This window comes from Chrysemys picta, chromosome 2 (genome assembly GCF_011386835.1).
Source record: "Chrysemys picta bellii isolate R12L10 chromosome 2, ASM1138683v2, whole genome shotgun sequence".
Lineage (NCBI taxonomy): Eukaryota > Metazoa > Chordata > Testudines > Emydidae > Chrysemys > Chrysemys picta.
In genome coordinates, this window is record NC_088792.1 from 115,960,465 (window position 1) to 115,978,599 (window position 18,135).

Sequence of the window (18,135 nt, forward strand, 5' to 3'; positions counted from 1 at the left end):
AAACCTATCTGAGGCTAGGTCTACACTACCCGCCTGAATCGGTGGGTAGAAATCGATCTCTCGGGGATCGAATTATTGCGTCTCGTCGGGACGCGACAATCGATCCCCGAATCGACGCTCTTACTCCACCAGCGGAGGTGGGAGTAAGCGCCGTCGACGGGGAGCCGCGGAGGTCGATTTTGCCGCCATCCTCACAGCGGGGTAAGTCGGCTCCGATAGGTCGAATTCAGCTACGCTATTCGCGTAGCTGAATTTGCGTATATTAAATCGACCCCGCCCTGTAGTGAAGACCTGCCCTGAGTTAAATGATAATGGGATAACATTTAACATAAAAATTAATGCTTTCATCATCTCTTATTGTCATACGTTCAGCATCATCAATTTGCCAACTTTCAGTATTCAATCAAATAAGCTCTCTCAGTTTATAATGCTCAATTATGAATATACTCACTATTGCAACGGATATATTGCTCATAAAAACAGTAAAAGACTAATGTGAAGGGAAAGGACCAAATAATGTATAGTTTTTATTAATATTATTGCCTCATAATAAAGCTTAACTTCCTTACTGTCAACAATTTTCCTGCCTGCTGCTGGTGACATCAGCAAAGCCAGCTGCCACTTCATTGTTAGGGATATGATTTTGTCATGGTAAAATTATGCATAGTTCACAGCACAGACACCGTAAAAAATAGATAATTCATGCTGTGGTCATGGCATCCATGTGAACCATGCAGCCATGCATTACCAGTTCATTAGATCGCTTTGCTCTTGTCCTCTTAGAAACATGGCTAGATTAAAGCAAATTAACAAATGGTTAATGAGCAACTGCTAACCCAAGCAAACTAACAAGCTGTTAAAGTGCAGCAGCAGAGACCATATAAATGGAAAAATTCATGGGTTCCATGACACTGGTGACCACTGTGACATAATCATATCCCTATTCACTGTAAATGGTTGACAGCAGAGTCAATACCGACAGCTAGTTTTCTACACAACGTCCCTGAACAATAAGGGCAGAAAAGAGCAGAAATGCAGAAGAGATTCAGGAATGTTGGTAGGATGACAAGTTAGGCAGGGACTCCACATATGATTAGGGCCCTACCAAATTCACGGCCATGAAAAATGCATCACAGACAGTGAAATCTGGTTTTCCCGCATGAAATCTGGCCTTTTGTGTGCTTTCACACTATACAGATTACACAGAGGAAACCAGCATTTCTCAAATTGGGGGTCCTCACCCAAAAGGGAGTTGCAGGGGCGTTGCAAGGTTATTTTAGGGGGGCTGTGGTATTGCCACCTTTACTTCTGCACTGCCTTCAGAGCTGGGTGGCCGGAGAGTGGTGGCTGTTGGCCGGATGCCAAACTTTGAAGGCAATGCCCCACCAGCAGCAACATAGAAGTAAGGGTGGCAATACCATACCATGCCATCCTTACTTCTGCGCTGCTGCCTTCAAAGCTGGGAGGCTGGAGAATGGCAACTGCTGACTGAGGGCCCAGCTCTGCAGGCAGCAACACAGAAGTAAGGGTAGCAGTATTGCAACCCCCCCCATTACACACACACACACACAAATGTTGTGACTGCCCCACAACTCCTTTTTGGGCCAGGACCCCTACAATTACCCCACCATGAAATTTCAGATTTAAATGGCTGAAATCATGAAATTTACTATTTTTTAAATCCTATGACCATGAAATTGACCAAAACGGACCATGCATTTGGTAGGGCCCTACATATGATGCACCTTCAAAAAATGAACAGGGTGCATAGAGTTATTAGTTGTAGGACAAGAGAATGAAGAACTGTGTGTACAGCCAGATGCACACACAGAGTGCACCCTTAAATAGGTAAGTACACAGTACACTTGTTTCACTTTCATTACACTGACACCCATTTGAGCAGATTCACCATAAGCAGTGATTAAGCTCTTGAACAGGAATATCAACAGATATAAGGATAACAAAGGAAGAGTACGTCTTCACTACCCGCTGCATTTGCGGGTAGTAATCAATCTATCGGGGATCGATTTATCGCATTTCATTGAGATGCGGTAAATCGATCCCCGAACGCACTCCCCATCGACTCCGGAACTCCACCAGAGCGAGAGGCGGAAGCGGAGTCGACGGGGGAGCCGCGGCCGTTGATCCTGCGCAGTGAGGACCTAAGGTAAATCGATCTAAGATACATCGACTTCAGCTACGTTATTCTCGTAGCTGAAGTTGCATATCTTAGATCGATTCCCCTCCCCCAGTGTAGATCAGCCCAAAGAGACGTCACGAGGTGACATATACCCTTTTCCCAATCAGCATGACTTTACAACCATTTTTAACTCCAAGTGCTGATAATGGCTGTTCCATTTCCTTCAGGGACTTTCCTAGGGAAAAAGGAAAATTATTCTTTTATTAATTACCAGCCATCTTAAAAACAAGAAGTAGTGCTTCTAACTTAGCTTTAGGGTATGAAATTCAAAATGCTTTGTTGTTTCATAAATGAATATTTAATACTGTGCAGTAAGTGCTTTTGAAATAAACTATTCATTTTGAATAAAAATTTCCAACATTTTAGCATGTTTTTTTAAAGGAACTGAGTCAAATTGTGTACACGCCAAGATGAATTAGATTAAAAGTACCATAGCAAATGAAGTAGAGAAAATATTTCTTTTGTTTTCCAGGGATTTCCATTTACACTATCAAATTTACAAAATAAATATTCATTAACCTGTCATTTTTTGCCACTGGTTATTTTTCAGTATTTTGGATGATCCGTTTACCCACCCCTTCCCATGAGTCACACTGGCTCACAGCTGATGGACTTGGTAAAGAGACTGAAAGCAGCAGGAACAATTCTTGGGTTTCATTTTAAACTAGTAAATATGAAACTGACTTTAACCCTGATTTCCTGGTAAAAGCCTACTCAAATAAAATCCAGATGTCTTATAATTAATTATGCTTCCATCCCATCTCATCCATCCATCTGTCAAAATACTGTAGTAAGGACTGACAAGAGACTTTAAAGTTATATGATTAATATAATGAATACTGAAGAGACAGGTAAACTAATCCCCATCTGAATTAGAATTGGTATTTAATGTTAAATCTAGGATACCTGCAAGAAACATTTTTAAATATTAGCTACCTTTGCATATCAGTTTTTGAAAAGGAACTGGAACCCCAGTGACTTGTTCAATAAGCAGAGCCATGTCTTGTAGTGTTGGTTCACTGTCTTCCTGATGAGAAGCAATCTGAACAGTATGTTTTTCATTACCTGAAAAAAAGACAACCCACAATTAAGTTTAACCTTCATTAGAAAACATGAGGCTGAATGAATCTAATATTTAATTTTAATAATCTTGAAAGGCAACGTTCACTGGAATCACAAATACCTGTCTACAGCCTTAACTTCATGAAGTTTTGTATAGGAATTTTCTCCATTTTTTTTAAATGACCATAGGCTGTGCAAGTGAGGAGCCCTGCTCCTGCTAACAGGAGGAGGTCGACAGGAGGGGAGGTAAGGGGGGCAAGGAACGTGCTTTTGTTCTACAGGCCAAAAGTCTCCAGCTAAATATTGTTATAATATAATATAATATAATAATATATGGAGATATACCTATCTCACAGAACTAGAAGGGACCTTGAAAGGTCATTGAGTCCAGCCCCCTGCCTTCACTAGCAGGACCAAGTACTGATTTTGCCCCAGATCCCTAAATGGCCCCCTCAAGGACTGAACTCACAACCCTGGGTTTAGCAGGCCAATGCTCAAACCACTGAGCTATCCCTCCCCCCAGCCTTGCTCCCAGCCACCATCCCCCAGAAGAGAGCCTTGATGGTTCAGACTTCCTAAGGTCTACAAAAAAGGAGTCATAGCCATCAGAACCTCAGTAGTCTTTAGGATCATGGCTACTGTTCTTCAGACGTTAGGAGGAGCACAGGAATATAATCATAAATTCACTGTGAATGGGAGTAGGCTGCAGTGGAGAGAAGTGACTAGGTGAAATACCTCCTGGGTTAAAACTGGACCATTGCTTGTCAATTTGTTTACTAATGACCTAAAGTACAACTGCCCCTGTGGAGTCGCAACATTTACTGATGATTCTCAAATTGTTCATACCTTAAATGGTAGTTATCTTAAAAAAAAAATTCAAATACTAGGAAATTAGATCTAGGCAATGCCTCGTGGATTTTAAGCTGGACAAATGCAAAGTGATGCATCAGGATCGAAAAATCGGAAGATAATTTATACACTATGTTGTATACCTCTTTTCTACTTTATCCCATCAGCTTCTCACTCCTATCTATGTGCTTGTGTGCGCACACACCTTCATACATACCTTCTGTCACTCCCTCACATTAGCTTTTACCAGGCACCTAACAGCCAGAGGACTAAACCTGATAGTCATAGTTAAGGCTACGATTTAGTCATGGGTATTTTTAGTGACCTGTCCATGACTTATACCATAAATATCCCTGACTAAATCTTAGCAGAGGGAGGGGGGGCATTGCTGGGGGGAGGGCTGCTGCTGGGTGGGGGTGCCCCAGGGGGCCTGTGCTCAGGGGGCCCACTGCTCCAGGGGGGCGCCCTGGGGCCAGTGGCATGAGCTGCCGGAGGCTGCCGAGTAGTAGCTGCTCTAACCACCCCCCCGCTGCTTCTATGGCCACCCTGGGACCACTGCCAGGGGCTGCTGAGCAGCGGCTGCTCCAGCCAGGACAACTGCTCAGGTGGTCCCCAGGGCCAACTGCATCAACTGCTGCTTGGGTGGTCCCTGGGGCCAGCTGCCCGGGACCACTCCAGCAGCAGCTGGTGTGGCTGGCTGCGGGGCCGCTTCAGCAATGTGGCAGTCCCTGGGGCCCTGAGCAGCCACACTGGCTGCTGCAGAAGTCACAGAGGTCTGGAAAGTCACAGAATCCCTGACTTCCGCGACCTCCGTGAAAGACACGAAGCCCTAGTCATAGTCCAGTGTGAAGTATGGGGGAGATCCCATTATCAGGGGTAAAGCCCAGGTAAGAAGCCAACTCCCTACTTCCCAGCTGCTGGGAAAAGGAAGAGTGCTTGTCTGGAATTCCATCCTGGTGGCTCTGTCTTTTATATCAGTCTCTGTTTTCTTGTTTCACACCTGCACCTCCTGGCTGTTGGGAGGGTAGGGAGTCTCTGTTTCGGCACCATTTCCTCAATCTCCTGGCTGTTGTGAATAGGGTCTTTCCTACAAAATAGCTCTACCGCCAGCCTCTGCTGTTATCCCTCCCTAGCAGCACCAGAGTGAAATTATGCGCAGCAGCTGAAGCACTAAAACTGTTGAGCTGCAGATGCGGACTGCATTCAGTTCTTGTTCAGAATGTTATCTTTGCATCCATAAGGGATGCATAATTAAAAAAAAAGGAAGCTTCAGTTCTGTAGAAGCTGGTGGCACGTGCCCACAAAAAAGCTCCCTAATCCCCAAGTGAATGGATTTTTCAAGCCTCTCATAAATAACTATCTGAATTAAGTTACAAGAGAAAAACAAGGACAAATGATGGGTTTTTTTGTTTGTTTTGGTATCTTTAGTTCTGGGCAGCTGAAATTAATAGAAGTTTCCCATTACTGCAGGAGTGTTGAATATTTTGATCTTTCTGCTCTTGGAGGCAGAAGAATCCACTGTGACAGAATTCTGAAGGAACAATGTTATTTCAGGATATATGTGGGATTAAAAACCTAACCACAGTAACACTGACCTATCTGATTTGGTGTTAAAATGGAATTTCTCTCTAGAAAATAGTCACAGAGAAACAGGGTGTTTAATGTCTTTGAATTTCTTACAAGTAGGATGCGTAGCATCACCTATTAATAAGATTACCTGACACTTCCCATTATAAAAGACCCTTTATTCAGTTGCTTATAACTTTGCTACACTTTAACCATTTGGGCTGAAGTTTTCCATGCCAAATGTCTGCTTCAGGATGAGGATTTTTTTTTTTTTTTTTTTAATTTCAACCAGAACAGTTCAGCCACTTCTGAGATGAGGCTAGGAAAAAAAAAATACATTGTTTTGTCCATCTCTTAAAAATATGGCGACCTCTTTAGAGCAGGAACTTGAAATCTGGCAGGGGATGACCTTTGTGGTAGGGATGCGTCTTTTGTAAATCCACCCAAATTTTGCCAATTTATAACCCTCTGAAAAATCATAACTCGCACGGACTCTATAGACTTATTGATTTTAGCAGCTGAATTCTCTGACGATTCCATCTGCAGTGAGCATGCTCCAGCTCAGAGCTGATCAGGACTTTCTCTGCAGCTGCAGCTCTGGACTGTTGTGCCAGGTCCAGGTCCAGGCACCTGATCTGAGAGCAGGGAGCCCCTGTATGTTGTGCTCTCAATAACCCCTCTGTGCGGCCCAGGCAAAGGGGAGAAGAAAGCTGCCTGATTCAAATAGATAGGGAACAAGAGCCAGACCAATGGGATATGTGTGTAGCAGGGGAATAGATTGGGACAAAGAACCTGAGAGGGTCAGGGCAGAAACTGGGACTGGAGGATGGGGACTGCAGGGGGGAGAAGGAAGAGGGAAACATGGAAGACATAGGTCTGTCTGTAAGTGGAAGCTGGGGGCACAGACTAGGACTGAAACTAGCTGGGCAATGAGAATGGGACTGGGAGCCTGTCATAAATATAAATGGAAGGGTAACAACCTTCCTGTATACAGTACTATAAAATCCTTCCTGGCCAGAGGCACAAAATCCTTTTACCTGTAAAGGGTTAAGAAGCTCAGGTAACCTAGCTGGCACCTGACCAAAAGGACCAATAAGGGGACAAGATACTTTCAAATCTGGGGGGGGCAAGGGGGGCTTTGTTTTTCTGTTCTCTGTCGGTCTGTTCTGTGTGTTGCCAGAGACAGATCAAGAAAGCAAGCAATCCAACTCCATTAGGATTAGTAAGTACTAGCAAGGTAATGCGTTAGCTTACTTTTATTTTGGCTTCTGATTTTCTCTGTGCTGAGAGTATTCCTGGTTTTCTTTTTGTAACTTTAAAGTTTTGCCCAAAGTCCTCTGCTACTCTAGGCCTTAAAAGTGTTTTTAACATATGGGAAATTCAAGCAATTCCCTGGTCACATAGAAATATAGAAATTGCCAGACTGGATCACAGCCATGGTCAAGTTAGTCCAGGGAAATCCTCTGTGTTTTGAATCTGACTGCCCTGTGAGATTATCTTCCATTCTAATTTTACAGAGGTGCTTCTTTTAACTTTTTTCTTTCTAATAAAGTTCTATTTTTTTTTTAAATCGGATTGGTTTTTTGTAGTGGTCTAAAAAAACCCAAGGTTGGTTTGTGCTCATCTTGTTTATTCTCAAGCCTCCCCAGGAAAGGGGGTGAAGGGCTTGGGGGAATATTAGGGGAAAGTAGGAACTCCAAGTGGTCCTTTCCCTGAGTTTTGTCTAATCACTTGGTGGTGGCAGCGTTACCTAATCCAAGGTACAACGGAGAATTTGTGCCTTGGGGAGTTTTTAACCTAAGCTGGTAGAAATAAGCTTAGGGGGGTCTTTCATGCGGGTCCCTATGTCTGTACCCCAGAGTTCAGAATGGGGAGGGAACCCTGACATGGTGGCAGAGCGGTGGGATCATTTTGAACCAGAAGCACAAACCTCAGGATTTTTTTCTTCTTCTTTTAGCTGCTTGGGGAAAGCAGGAGCTGAGAACAGCTGGAATTTGTTTTTCCTTTGCTCTCTCTTTGCCTGGAGGCAAAGGTGTTAGGTTTTTTTTAACAAAGGTGTTAGCTACAGCCAGGAAATTCACAAGCTGTTTTTTCTTTTCTTTCTTACTCTCGGGATTAGCTAGGACGACAGAAAGTGACGTCCAGAAAAAAACTGGAATTAGCCTGATTTGAGGATGAAGAGAAACAAAAAGAACATGATAGACAGATGGCCAGAGAAGAAGCTGCTCACAAGAGGGCTATGGAGGCCTAGAAGCATGAACTGGAGTTAGAGAGGATAAGGGCTAAGCAGAATATACCAGACAACCCTAGCAATCCTTCTCCAGGTACCGCTTTCCAACCCAGAAAGTTCCCCACCTACAAGGGAGGCGATGATACAGAAGCCTTCTTAGAAAATTTCGAAAGGGCCTGCCTTGGGTACAACATCTCTACAGACCAGTATATGGTGGAGCTGAGACTGCAGCTCAGTGGACCCTTAGCAGAGGTGGCAGCTGAAATGCCTAAGGAACACATGAACAGCTACGAACTTTTTAAAAACAAAGCCTTCCTCCCCCCCACCTCCCCCAGATTTGAAAATATCTTGTCCCCTTATTGGTCCTTTTGGTCAAGTGCCAGCTAGTTTACCCGAGCTTCTTAACCCTTTACAGGTAAAAGGATTTTGTGCCTCTGGCAAGGAGGGATTTTATAGTACTGTATACAGGAAGGTTGTTACCCTTCCCTTTATATTTATGACAGAGCCAGAATGTCTGAGATTGGGGGGGAAAGACTGAGCTCATATGAGAAGTCAGAGGAACACAGACTGGGACTGAGCAATGAGATTGGGGTTGGGATGAAAAGCCAGAGGAGTAGGGACTGGGATTGACCAGATGAAGAGGATGGGCCTAGGACAAGAAGCCTATGGTGGGGAAGACACAGGATTGGGACACGTGGGAGGGGATATGACCCAGGGACCTGTTGTTGCACAGGAGTGCAAAAGGGTTACAGGGATCCCCTGGATCTAGTGCCTACATACTAGTTCACCAAAAAGTGCCATGTAAGATCTCTGCTGAAAGTCTGGGTCACTCTGATCCTCATTGTGAAATGTATGTATGGATAATATGTAAGGAGTTAAATTTACATACTGAAAATTATGTTCTTAATGTCAGAGTGGGGCTGGTCACTGGAAGGTGATAGACAGGTTATTTTCAGGCAGGAGACACTTATCTAACTTTCTGGCTATATGTAGATGGAATATTGTATACTTCACAATGGATGCCCATTTATCGTCTAAGCCAAATGCTAATGAAGGGATTGTATATCTTCAAAAGATGATGTTTACAGGAAGAAATAAACCAATAAATTTTTGGTTTCTAACAGAGACAGAGGCACTCTCTGCATCCTTCACCAAGGGCACAAGCTGCCAGCATGCTTGTTTTTTATGAACGGAAGATTACAGCCAGACTGGCTGTTTGAAGCTGGGAGAGAAATTTTGGGTGAGCTAACCTTTGAGAGAATTTGTTGTTAGTTAAATTTAGGCTCTAGGAAGCATATTATGATGTTATTTTATATGTAACCATTTGTTTCCATTAATTTCACTTGCTTCTTCTTGAATCTCTGTTCGTTGTTAAATAAACGTCTTGTTTGTAACTATACACATATCTAAGTGCTGTGTGTTAAGTGGAGTGGTGATCTAAGGTGTAACTGGTAAGCTGGGATGTACTGTTCCTTTGGGAGCAGAGGATCTGAGAATTCTATGCATGTCTAGTGGATCAGGGGCTGGGTACTCTATATGCTCGGAGGACCTGAGGGTTGGAGAGTGCCTATTGTTAACCTGTAAAGAGAAAGAGAGTGGGGCCTCTGGAGGTCTGGAAGGCAGTGCTTCTGTTGTCAGAGGCTGGTGGTATTGGAGAACTGTCCCACAGCAGGAACAGACAAAGCTTCCTTGTGTTAATTGCAGCTGGTAGCAAGGTGCTGCACAACCTTGGGTATCCCCAGGAAGTGTCACAGGGAATGGGACAGAAGTGATCAAGTTTGCAGGGGAATGGGCAGAAGAGTTTGTGCCCACTAGACATGCTTCCCTCCATAGCCTGGAATGGAACACAAGATTCCCGAGTCTCACTAACACTCTACTATCAGCAAATATCTGTGAAACCCATTGGCAAAGTGTCTCATCCCCCTTTAGTGCTGGTTCACATAGAGGATGACAACCTATTACTGTTCTCAGTTACTCCTTTAGCTCAAGTGGTGGATCTAAAGTGTCTAACCATACTGGGTGACTGTCAACATGACAGAATTTCTGCTTTTTCAGTTTGTTTTTAAAAAGCTAGGAAATCTCTCTCTCTCTCATACACACACATATATTAAAAGAACATTATTATGGTTGCAAAGTCACAAACTCAAAAGTTATGAAATGCCAGAATTAAGGTTGCCATGGCACATTATAGTTCAAAGCACAGTTGCAACTGTGGGTGCCCTGCACTTCTGCAAAAGTTTAGTTTAAGTGATTTGACTGGCATCACATAGGAACTCTGTGACACGGGCAGGGTTAGAATCCAGTTCTCTAGATCAGCATTCTACTATCTTAACCATGATACTGCCCTTTTTCTTCCTGCCATCCCCTGCCTCATTCACTACATACTTTGCAAGAAGGAGGGCAGACAGGTCCTGGTCTGCATCCGAAGCCAGGTCCATGCCTTCCACCTCCAGGCCCTGCAGAGACAGCTTTAGCATGCTGGCGCACACCTTCCTCCAAGGGCTCCAATATGACCAGCAGCAATTTTATCTCCAGCTGAGATGTTTCCCCAGAGACCTCTATGAGCGGCCAGTCTTTTACCAGGACCTCCACAGACCTGGAAGCTAGACTCCGTGACCAGGTCCATAACAGCCGCCGAGGGGGAGGACTTCCTGCTGCACAACCCCCATCTGTGTGTGCAGGTGGTGGAGACCCCCTTGGTGCGCTGGAGTTGGTCCTGGCTGGTACCAAAGTTGGAGACCTCCTGGACTACGATCAGAGGGATCTGATAGTGCTTAGTCAGCGTATGGGGCTGTCCACCCCATGTCACCTATCGTGTGCTCCAGGAAATGAGGGCAGCTTTGCCTCTTGCTTCTCTTGCTCCCCACCTGCCTCTCACCCCAGGCCCTCTAGAACTTGTCATCGGGCCTCTGCCCCACAAGCCTCCCAAGCTGCCTCAGACACACAACCTAAGTTGGCTGAACACCAGCCAGCCAGTCCACCTCTGAACTGTGCCCAGGAAACAGCTGCATGTGCTTATGCTTCATACTTTCACTTCCTTGCTCTTGTGTCCCACCCCAACACCAAATGGGGGGACTTGTTGCTACCTAAGGAGGGCGAGGAACACCAGTGGGGCAGTCTGTACTCCATGCTGGTCCCATGACCCACTGGGGATATCAGCTGGTGGCTCCTGCATGAAGCCATAAGCACAGGCATGTACCTGGCACAGTTCACAAACTCCCTTGACACCTGTCCTTTCTGTGGCAAGACGGAGACCCTGGCGCACAACCAACCTCTTACTGAGGTTCTGGCTGCATTTTCCCCCACACTTCCTGATCTTTGCACACCCCATCTGAGGCCCCACAAACTTGCAGGACCTCCTTATCAACCTTCTGCTGCTGCTGGCCAAGATGGCCAGCCATCATACCAGGTGGAGGAAGCTGGACAAGGGGGTTCTCTGCAACTGTGGGACCTATTTCCGTTCACTTGTACAGTTCCACCTCCGAGCAGAGTTCCTGTGGGTGGTATCCACTGACTCTCTAGATGCCTTGGAGCAGTGAGTACTGTCGGTGGATCTCCGCTCCGTGTCCCCTTCTGGTTACCTGATTTTTTCCCTATGACCTTCGCTCCCATCCCTGTTTTTTCATTTGTTGTTTCCAGTATTCAGTTGTGGCCCGTGTCCACTGGTCCCTCCCCTCAGATGGGGGGGGGGGGGAGGGCTTTAGCTATGGTTAGGCCTAGGCCTGCCATCATCCCCTCTCTTCACCCCATTTCCACAATATGTACACACCTTCCAACTTCTGCAACAAATGAGGCAGCGATTCTGTAGATAACAGCCTTCTTTACTAAAGAACCCTGATTTATCTGCAGATCACATCCACCCTGTGCACTGAAGGAGGCAGGGGTCAAGTGGAAAAAACAGTATGTGATAACGTAATTAAAAACTATCAAAATGCATACTTACAAGGCAGCCAAATAAGGCAACCTTAATTCTGACATTCCTTACTTTTGAGTGCTTGACCTTGCAACCTTAATAACATTTCATTTAACCCAGTTTTTGTGTGTGTAATTAAAATTAAATTGGCCATATCCTGCACAATCAATTTCTTGCGATTGCAGTGGTGAGAGACATTGGCTGACCTCTGGTTGTTTTCAGTGCAGTGTAATTTTTGAAAGCAAGGGCATTGTGCAATTACGAATTGCTCCTTTATATTACAGGTAAGAACAATTTAAAGGGCTACTATATTTCACAATGCAACTATTCCGAGAAAGGATGATTTAATTTTGTTAAAAGCAAGATATGACATGAGATGCGTGACAAGTGACTTGTATTTTATTTAAATTTTTGTTGAAACATATCATGGAAGAGCCATTCTTAGGTGCAAACTAGATACTAGGCTGGTAACAAATGTAAAAAGCTTTGGATATAAAGTAATTCCCCTAGGCTGGACTGACACAAGAGCAAACTTAATACCTGTTATTTTAAATCTACCGTTTAATTTTATGAGTCAGTTTAATCTTAATACTATTTCTTAAAATAATGACAACAATTGTTAAGCAAACAAGAAGAGCCAACCAAACATGGATTAGACAGCAATATTCATACGCTGGAAGAGATGCATGTTAAACTGCCTACTGGAAAGTTTCTTATATCTTCCTCTGAAGTAGCTGGTATTGGCCACTGTCAAGAGACAATATACTGGACTAACTTGACCATGGCTGTGATCCAGTCTGGAAATTTCTATATTTCTATGTGACCAGGGAATTGCTTGAATTTCCCATATGTTAAAAACACTTTTAAGGCCTAGAGTAGCAGAGGACTATGGGCAAGGCTCACCCAGACTTGATTGGCACCAGTCCCCAAAAAGCCACATCCAGTTACCTGAGATTGGGAGAAGTAGATCAAGAGCTCTGGGGAATGGTTTTGGTCCCTGGGAACAAAGAGACACTTATGCTGCTAATAGCCAGGGTATCAACAATACAGGAAGAGGCTCAACTGAAACCTCTGTCCCTCACCCACCACACACAATAATGTCAGTATATTGTATTTTACAACTTGGCCTCTGCACATTATTTTCCTTCTACTGATTAGCTGTTTATTCCAATCTGCTCCATCCCACTTCCCTCAAAGTCCCTGGTGACAAATTCACTCTCCATACTCTTCTCCATCCTTCCTCTCCTGCTCTCTATAGTCACACTTTTCCTACTAACTCACTCGTTAACTCTTTAATTCCCTTTTCTTGCCATTCTCTATTCCATAATAAAAAAAAACCATGTAATTAACAAGATCTGTTGATCATTACTTTGATCAGTAGGGATATGACATTCAACCTTGGAGTCTTCTGTTTTGACTGCCTGCCTTCAAACATGCTAATGTGACAGGGAAACCTGCCCACCCAGGAAAAAAGGAGAATGAAAAAACAAGCCACAATTAGTTTCCATATACAGTTTGACATACGACTTTTTCCATGCCTTGTGCATGTAGGCTGGAATTTGTTCCCCTTAGCCTGGAAGTTCTCTCCCCTTGCCTCAGGTGTTTTATGATAATGACTCAAGTGTCTGTTTACAGCTTCTAAGCTAATTTCAGATTTTTGACATTGTTCCTGCCTTTTGTTCTGCTGTTTGATTAGTTCAGGCTACTTTATTATCTATATAACTGTGGCTAGGGTTAAGTGAAGTCTATCTTCAATTGAAGTTGTTGTGAAAGATTTTTATCTGTTAACCCAAAAACCAGCCTGTCTCTGATACGTTCAAGTTTTGCAGTTTCAGAGCTTTTATGAAATATTCAACATTTTCCCTTGGTTTTTGAATTTTCTGGTGAAAACATGCTCTTTCATAAACTACATTTTCTCTGAGGCACAAAGTATGCATCACACATAGCCAGAACCCTCTCACAGTCATCTTTGTGACCGTCTTCAGTAAAGTCAAAGGATTTAAAGATAGGCTCTGCCTGCTTCCCCATCACTCAGATTAAAAAAACTGACTAAATATCTTGTTTCTTGGTGGAGCTTTGTAGCAATCTGAAATCTTGTAAAATACTGCTTCCAGACTGTCCATTGTGAAGTCCTGTAAAGCAGAAGCTCTGTGAGGCATTGAAAAGTACCATACTGATGAAATCCTGCAACCTTTGTTGCTTTGTTCCCTCTCTCTGCAGCTTTTGTTGCTTTATACCTTCTGTTTGTTCTCTTCTGGCATTAGTTTACTTCTGACACCTGCCATGTACTTATCCACAGTAGGATGCAAGGCTGCTAATAGTCAGGCTTCTGTATCAGATATACATTGACTACAGAGCTTACCGCTCAGAAATACACACCAGATATGTTCACTATAAGATCCTTTAACGCTCCTTGTGGCTGAAAAGTATAATATGGTTTACCATTCCATTACTAAAGACTCCAGTGCTAAAGACTCCAGTCAGAATTGGTGCCTCATTACTCTGGGCACTAATCAAACAAAGAGAGAGTCAATCCTGCCCTAAACAGATTATAATCCAGGATACTTAAAAACAAATGAAAGGCAGGAAAGAAACACAACATTGCTATTGTCAGACACTTAGGACATAGCTACATGTGCAGATGTAGAGCGCTTTGAGTTAAACCAGCCTTTGTAGAGTGCAGTAGGGAAAGCGCTGTAGTCTGTCCACATTGACAGCTGACAGCACACTGGCATGGCCACATTAGCAGCTCTTGCAACGGCCACAGAGAGCACTGCATTGTGGTAGCTATCCCAGCATGCAAGTGGCTGCAACGTGCTTTTCAAATGGGAGGTGGGGGTGGAGTTTGACAGGGAGTGCGTTGTGTGTATGTGGGGTGAGAAAGAGTGGGTTTTTGGGGGGCTGAGAGCATGTAAGCATGCTGTCTTGTAAGTTCAGACAGCAGCAGACCTCCGCCTCCCCTCCCCGCCTCTCTCTCTCTCACACACAGCAGTCCACAGTAATGGTTGCTTTGTCTCGGAGCAGATAAGCATGCCGCTGTTAAACGGAGCTTCCAAAGGGCATATCCAAAACAATGACAAGAGTGACCACTTGACTTAAAGGGATTATGGGACGTTTCCAGAGGCTGATCAGAGTGCAGTAATGCAACACCTCATTCACACTGACGCTGGGGCGCTCCAGCGGGGGCGCATCAAAAGTTATTCTACTCGTTAAGATGGAGTACCAGGAGCGCTTTAGCCGTGGAGTCAGAGCGCTCTACGTGCCTTGCCAGTGTGGTAGTGAGCTAGTGTGCCCGGGGCTCCTTTAATGCGCTGTAACTTGCAAGTGTAGCCAAGCCCTCACACACACTCCTACAACCCTAGGATCGGGGCCCTGCTTTGTAAACATGAAGTAAAGTCATCAAGAATGAAACTGCAGCAAAAAGTTCCTGTCAATAGATTAAATATCTAGATCATTGCACAATTGTACTACAATGATGAACTTAAAAGTCCAGATGCCTATATCCTTTTTGTCAGGAGGAACATCAGCCTTCTTGAAATTTATGAGTTTTTCTCATCTGATTTCTTGTTCTACCATAAATCAAGTACTCTTTACCTGCGTGGGTATTTCACAGTATAAGTAATAATAATAACACAACACTTTTCATCAGTATATCTTAAAAAGCTTTACAAAGGCTGGTCAATATCTTTATCCCCATTTTACAGACAGTGAAATAAAGGCAGATAGGTGAAGTGATTTGCTCAAATACACCCAGGTAGTTGTTGCTCTATCCACAAGGCCATACTGCCTCCCTGTATTTATTAATGACAGGTTTCAGAGTAGCAGCCTTGTTAGTCTGTATCCGCAAAAAGAACAGGAGTACTTGTGGCACCTTGTTAGTCTCTAAGGCGCCACAAGTACTCCTGTTCTTTTTGTATTTATTAAATACATCAAAACTGTTGAAACATTTTCCAAAAAGATCTTGATTTTGTTTTTGTCAGTTGTCTAGGCATATATTCAGAAAAAAAGAGCATTAACTCCCATGTTACCTACGTTGAGTTTAGGTTGGTTGCACATGGGCAGAGGAGTCTACCTAGAGGGACCAGACCGCAGGATCAGTGCCTAGGTTATTAGTTTTGTTTCAGATCTTTATTAGACACTCTCTTCCTCCTTGAGCACAGAGCACCTAGCACAAGGAGACCACGATCCCAAATTTGGGCTTGTGCCGCCGCACTATTCATATCAAGGCAAAGCAAAAAGGATTTTGTGCGGCTGGTTCAAAGCCCTTGTGGGGTTGCGGGATTTGTTGTTTAAGCACCGTGTGGTCCGGCGCTAGAAGAGCCACAGGCCGGGCACGGTGCACGCGAGGTCGGACGCACGCAGGGGATATTTTGAGCCAGAGAGGGGCGCTGATCACTAGGGACACGGGACCTGGCTGTGGGCGCAAAGCTCCCGGCTCCAACCCGCGGGCGGGTCACCGGGGAAAGGGCATCGCCAGGCCCAGGCCCTGACTGCTGGGAGGCCGCTGCGACAGCGGGGCGCGAGCGCTCCCCTACCCGGCCACGAAGGCGGGACCCGCCTCGCCCTAGAGCCGAGCGGGCTGGGCCGGGCGGGGCAGTGGCCGGGGCGGACCCCTAGTGACACCGGCCGGAGCCAGCGAAGGGAAGACCCGGCCTCTGAGCCCGGCACTCCCTGGGCGCCTCTTACTGTAGGTGACGGTCACGGTGACCGGGGTCCCGGGCGACGCCATCTCCGCCCGCCGCTGCCTTTGCAGGGAAGCGCCGCCACCAAGTGCTTCCGGGGCGCGCCGGAAACAGCTCTGCGGACCAGCCGGGGAAACAGCGGAAGCCGCTGCTGGGGACACCGGAAGGGAGTCCCAGCCCGGTCCCCTCCTCCCCCCCCCCCCGCCACGGTGACGCAACCCCCGGGCCGCGGTGCGCTGCCGGGTCCCGCCCCCACAGACCCAGGGGAGCCTTGCGCGAGCCCACGAAGGCCGGTCCCGGCTGGTTCCAGGAGCGCGCCCAGCTCGCGCAGCGATGGGAATCAGGCCCTCGCGTCTTAATGTTCGGCTACTGACGTTTTGGGACCTGCGGACTCAGTTTTTGAATGCTCGGGGCGTGCAGATATACAGCCCGCCTCACCCCCCCCTTGCTGCTCTTCGGCTAATGGCCCCAGCAGGGAAGGGGAGATGCTCTATGCCCCCTGCTAGCGGGCCCAGGACTCCTGGAACCTAGTCCTCAGTCCTGCAACAATTCGCTTGTGTGTTACTTTGCACACGGTGTCATCCCATTCACTTCAATGACACCACTCACGGCGTTCAATCTTTATAGGATTGGGGCCCCAGGGCTCATAGATCAGGCTGTAATTAAAGTTCAGTTTGTGCTGTCCTGACCTATGGCCTACACCTCTTAAACTTTTGTTTTCTGCACTTTTCTCTTTTAGAACTGGCACCTTAAGCTTGTTGCACTCTATGAACACAGACCCGTTTGGTCCCTTCTCTAGTAGATCTTTTTGCATTTTATCAGGAAACATTCAAGTAAGGTGAAGTTGTAACACTGATAATTTTTCTAATCCTCAAATACAGAATTGACACCACTGTAATAATAAAAATGGAAAAATGCCCACAAAAGGTGTAAATCAGTTTTCTAAAAAAGTTCTGGATATTTGCACATTTTAATGAGGAGAGCAAAAGGGTACCCTATGCCAACCTAAAAATCAATGCAAATAATTATGCATCTGCAAATTTGAAAATTGAATGAGAGCTACAATATGCAATTGTACACTTCTTGCTTTTGTTCATTGCCGCCCAGAGGAAACAGGCATGTTCCTTATTAAGAGCATTTCCATTTATAAACAAGAAAAGCACTTTGGAGTATCTGCAGTAAGAGTGCAAGTATGATTACACCAACAGTCAGTTTCATAGCAACTTGGAAAAAAAATATGTTGACATTACTATTTTAGCACTTAAACTACAACAAATTGATAACTTCTTGAAAAACACCAAGCAACCTGATCTGTCAGCAGTCATAGGAAATACCACACTAGATCAGACCAGCGGTCCATCTGGTCCAATATCCTGTCTCCAAAAGCAGGCAGTACCAGCAACTTAACAGGAAGGTACAATACAGTGGGCATTTATAACATGTCCCCAGGAGGTTTCCTCCTAACCCCAGTAGTCAGAAATTGGTTTATGCCCTGCAGCTTGGAAGGGATATAAACCCTCTATTTTTTAATTATTTACTGTCATAACTGTGGTTAGATTTTTCTTTTTTTTTCCCCACTAAAAAAGGGCAAGCAGGGAACATTTCCCATACTGCTACTTACTTTAAGGGGAAA

The 18,135-nt window shown here is 45.0% G+C and overlaps 1 protein-coding gene across 2 annotated transcripts in view; it reads right to left on the minus strand.

The window, feature by feature from the left end:
• Positions 1-16,870, minus strand: part of BAG1 (BAG cochaperone 1) — a 34,785-nt gene extending 17,915 nt beyond the window's left edge. Inside the window, exons 1-3 of one of the 2 annotated variants that reach the window (XM_005296503.4) lie at positions 16,507-16,870; positions 3,137-3,265; positions 2,293-2,375 (exon numbers count right to left, since the gene is read on the minus strand). In XM_005296503.4, the coding sequence (XP_005296560.2) occupies positions 2,293-2,375; positions 3,137-3,265; positions 16,507-16,549 (255 nt within the window). In that variant the 5' untranslated portion in view covers positions 16,550-16,870. The remainder of the gene's footprint in view (positions 1-2,292; positions 2,376-3,136; positions 3,266-16,506) is intronic. The other variant, XM_042842093.2, reaches the window with a different exon arrangement.
• Positions 16,871-18,135: the final 1,265 nt, after the last annotated feature.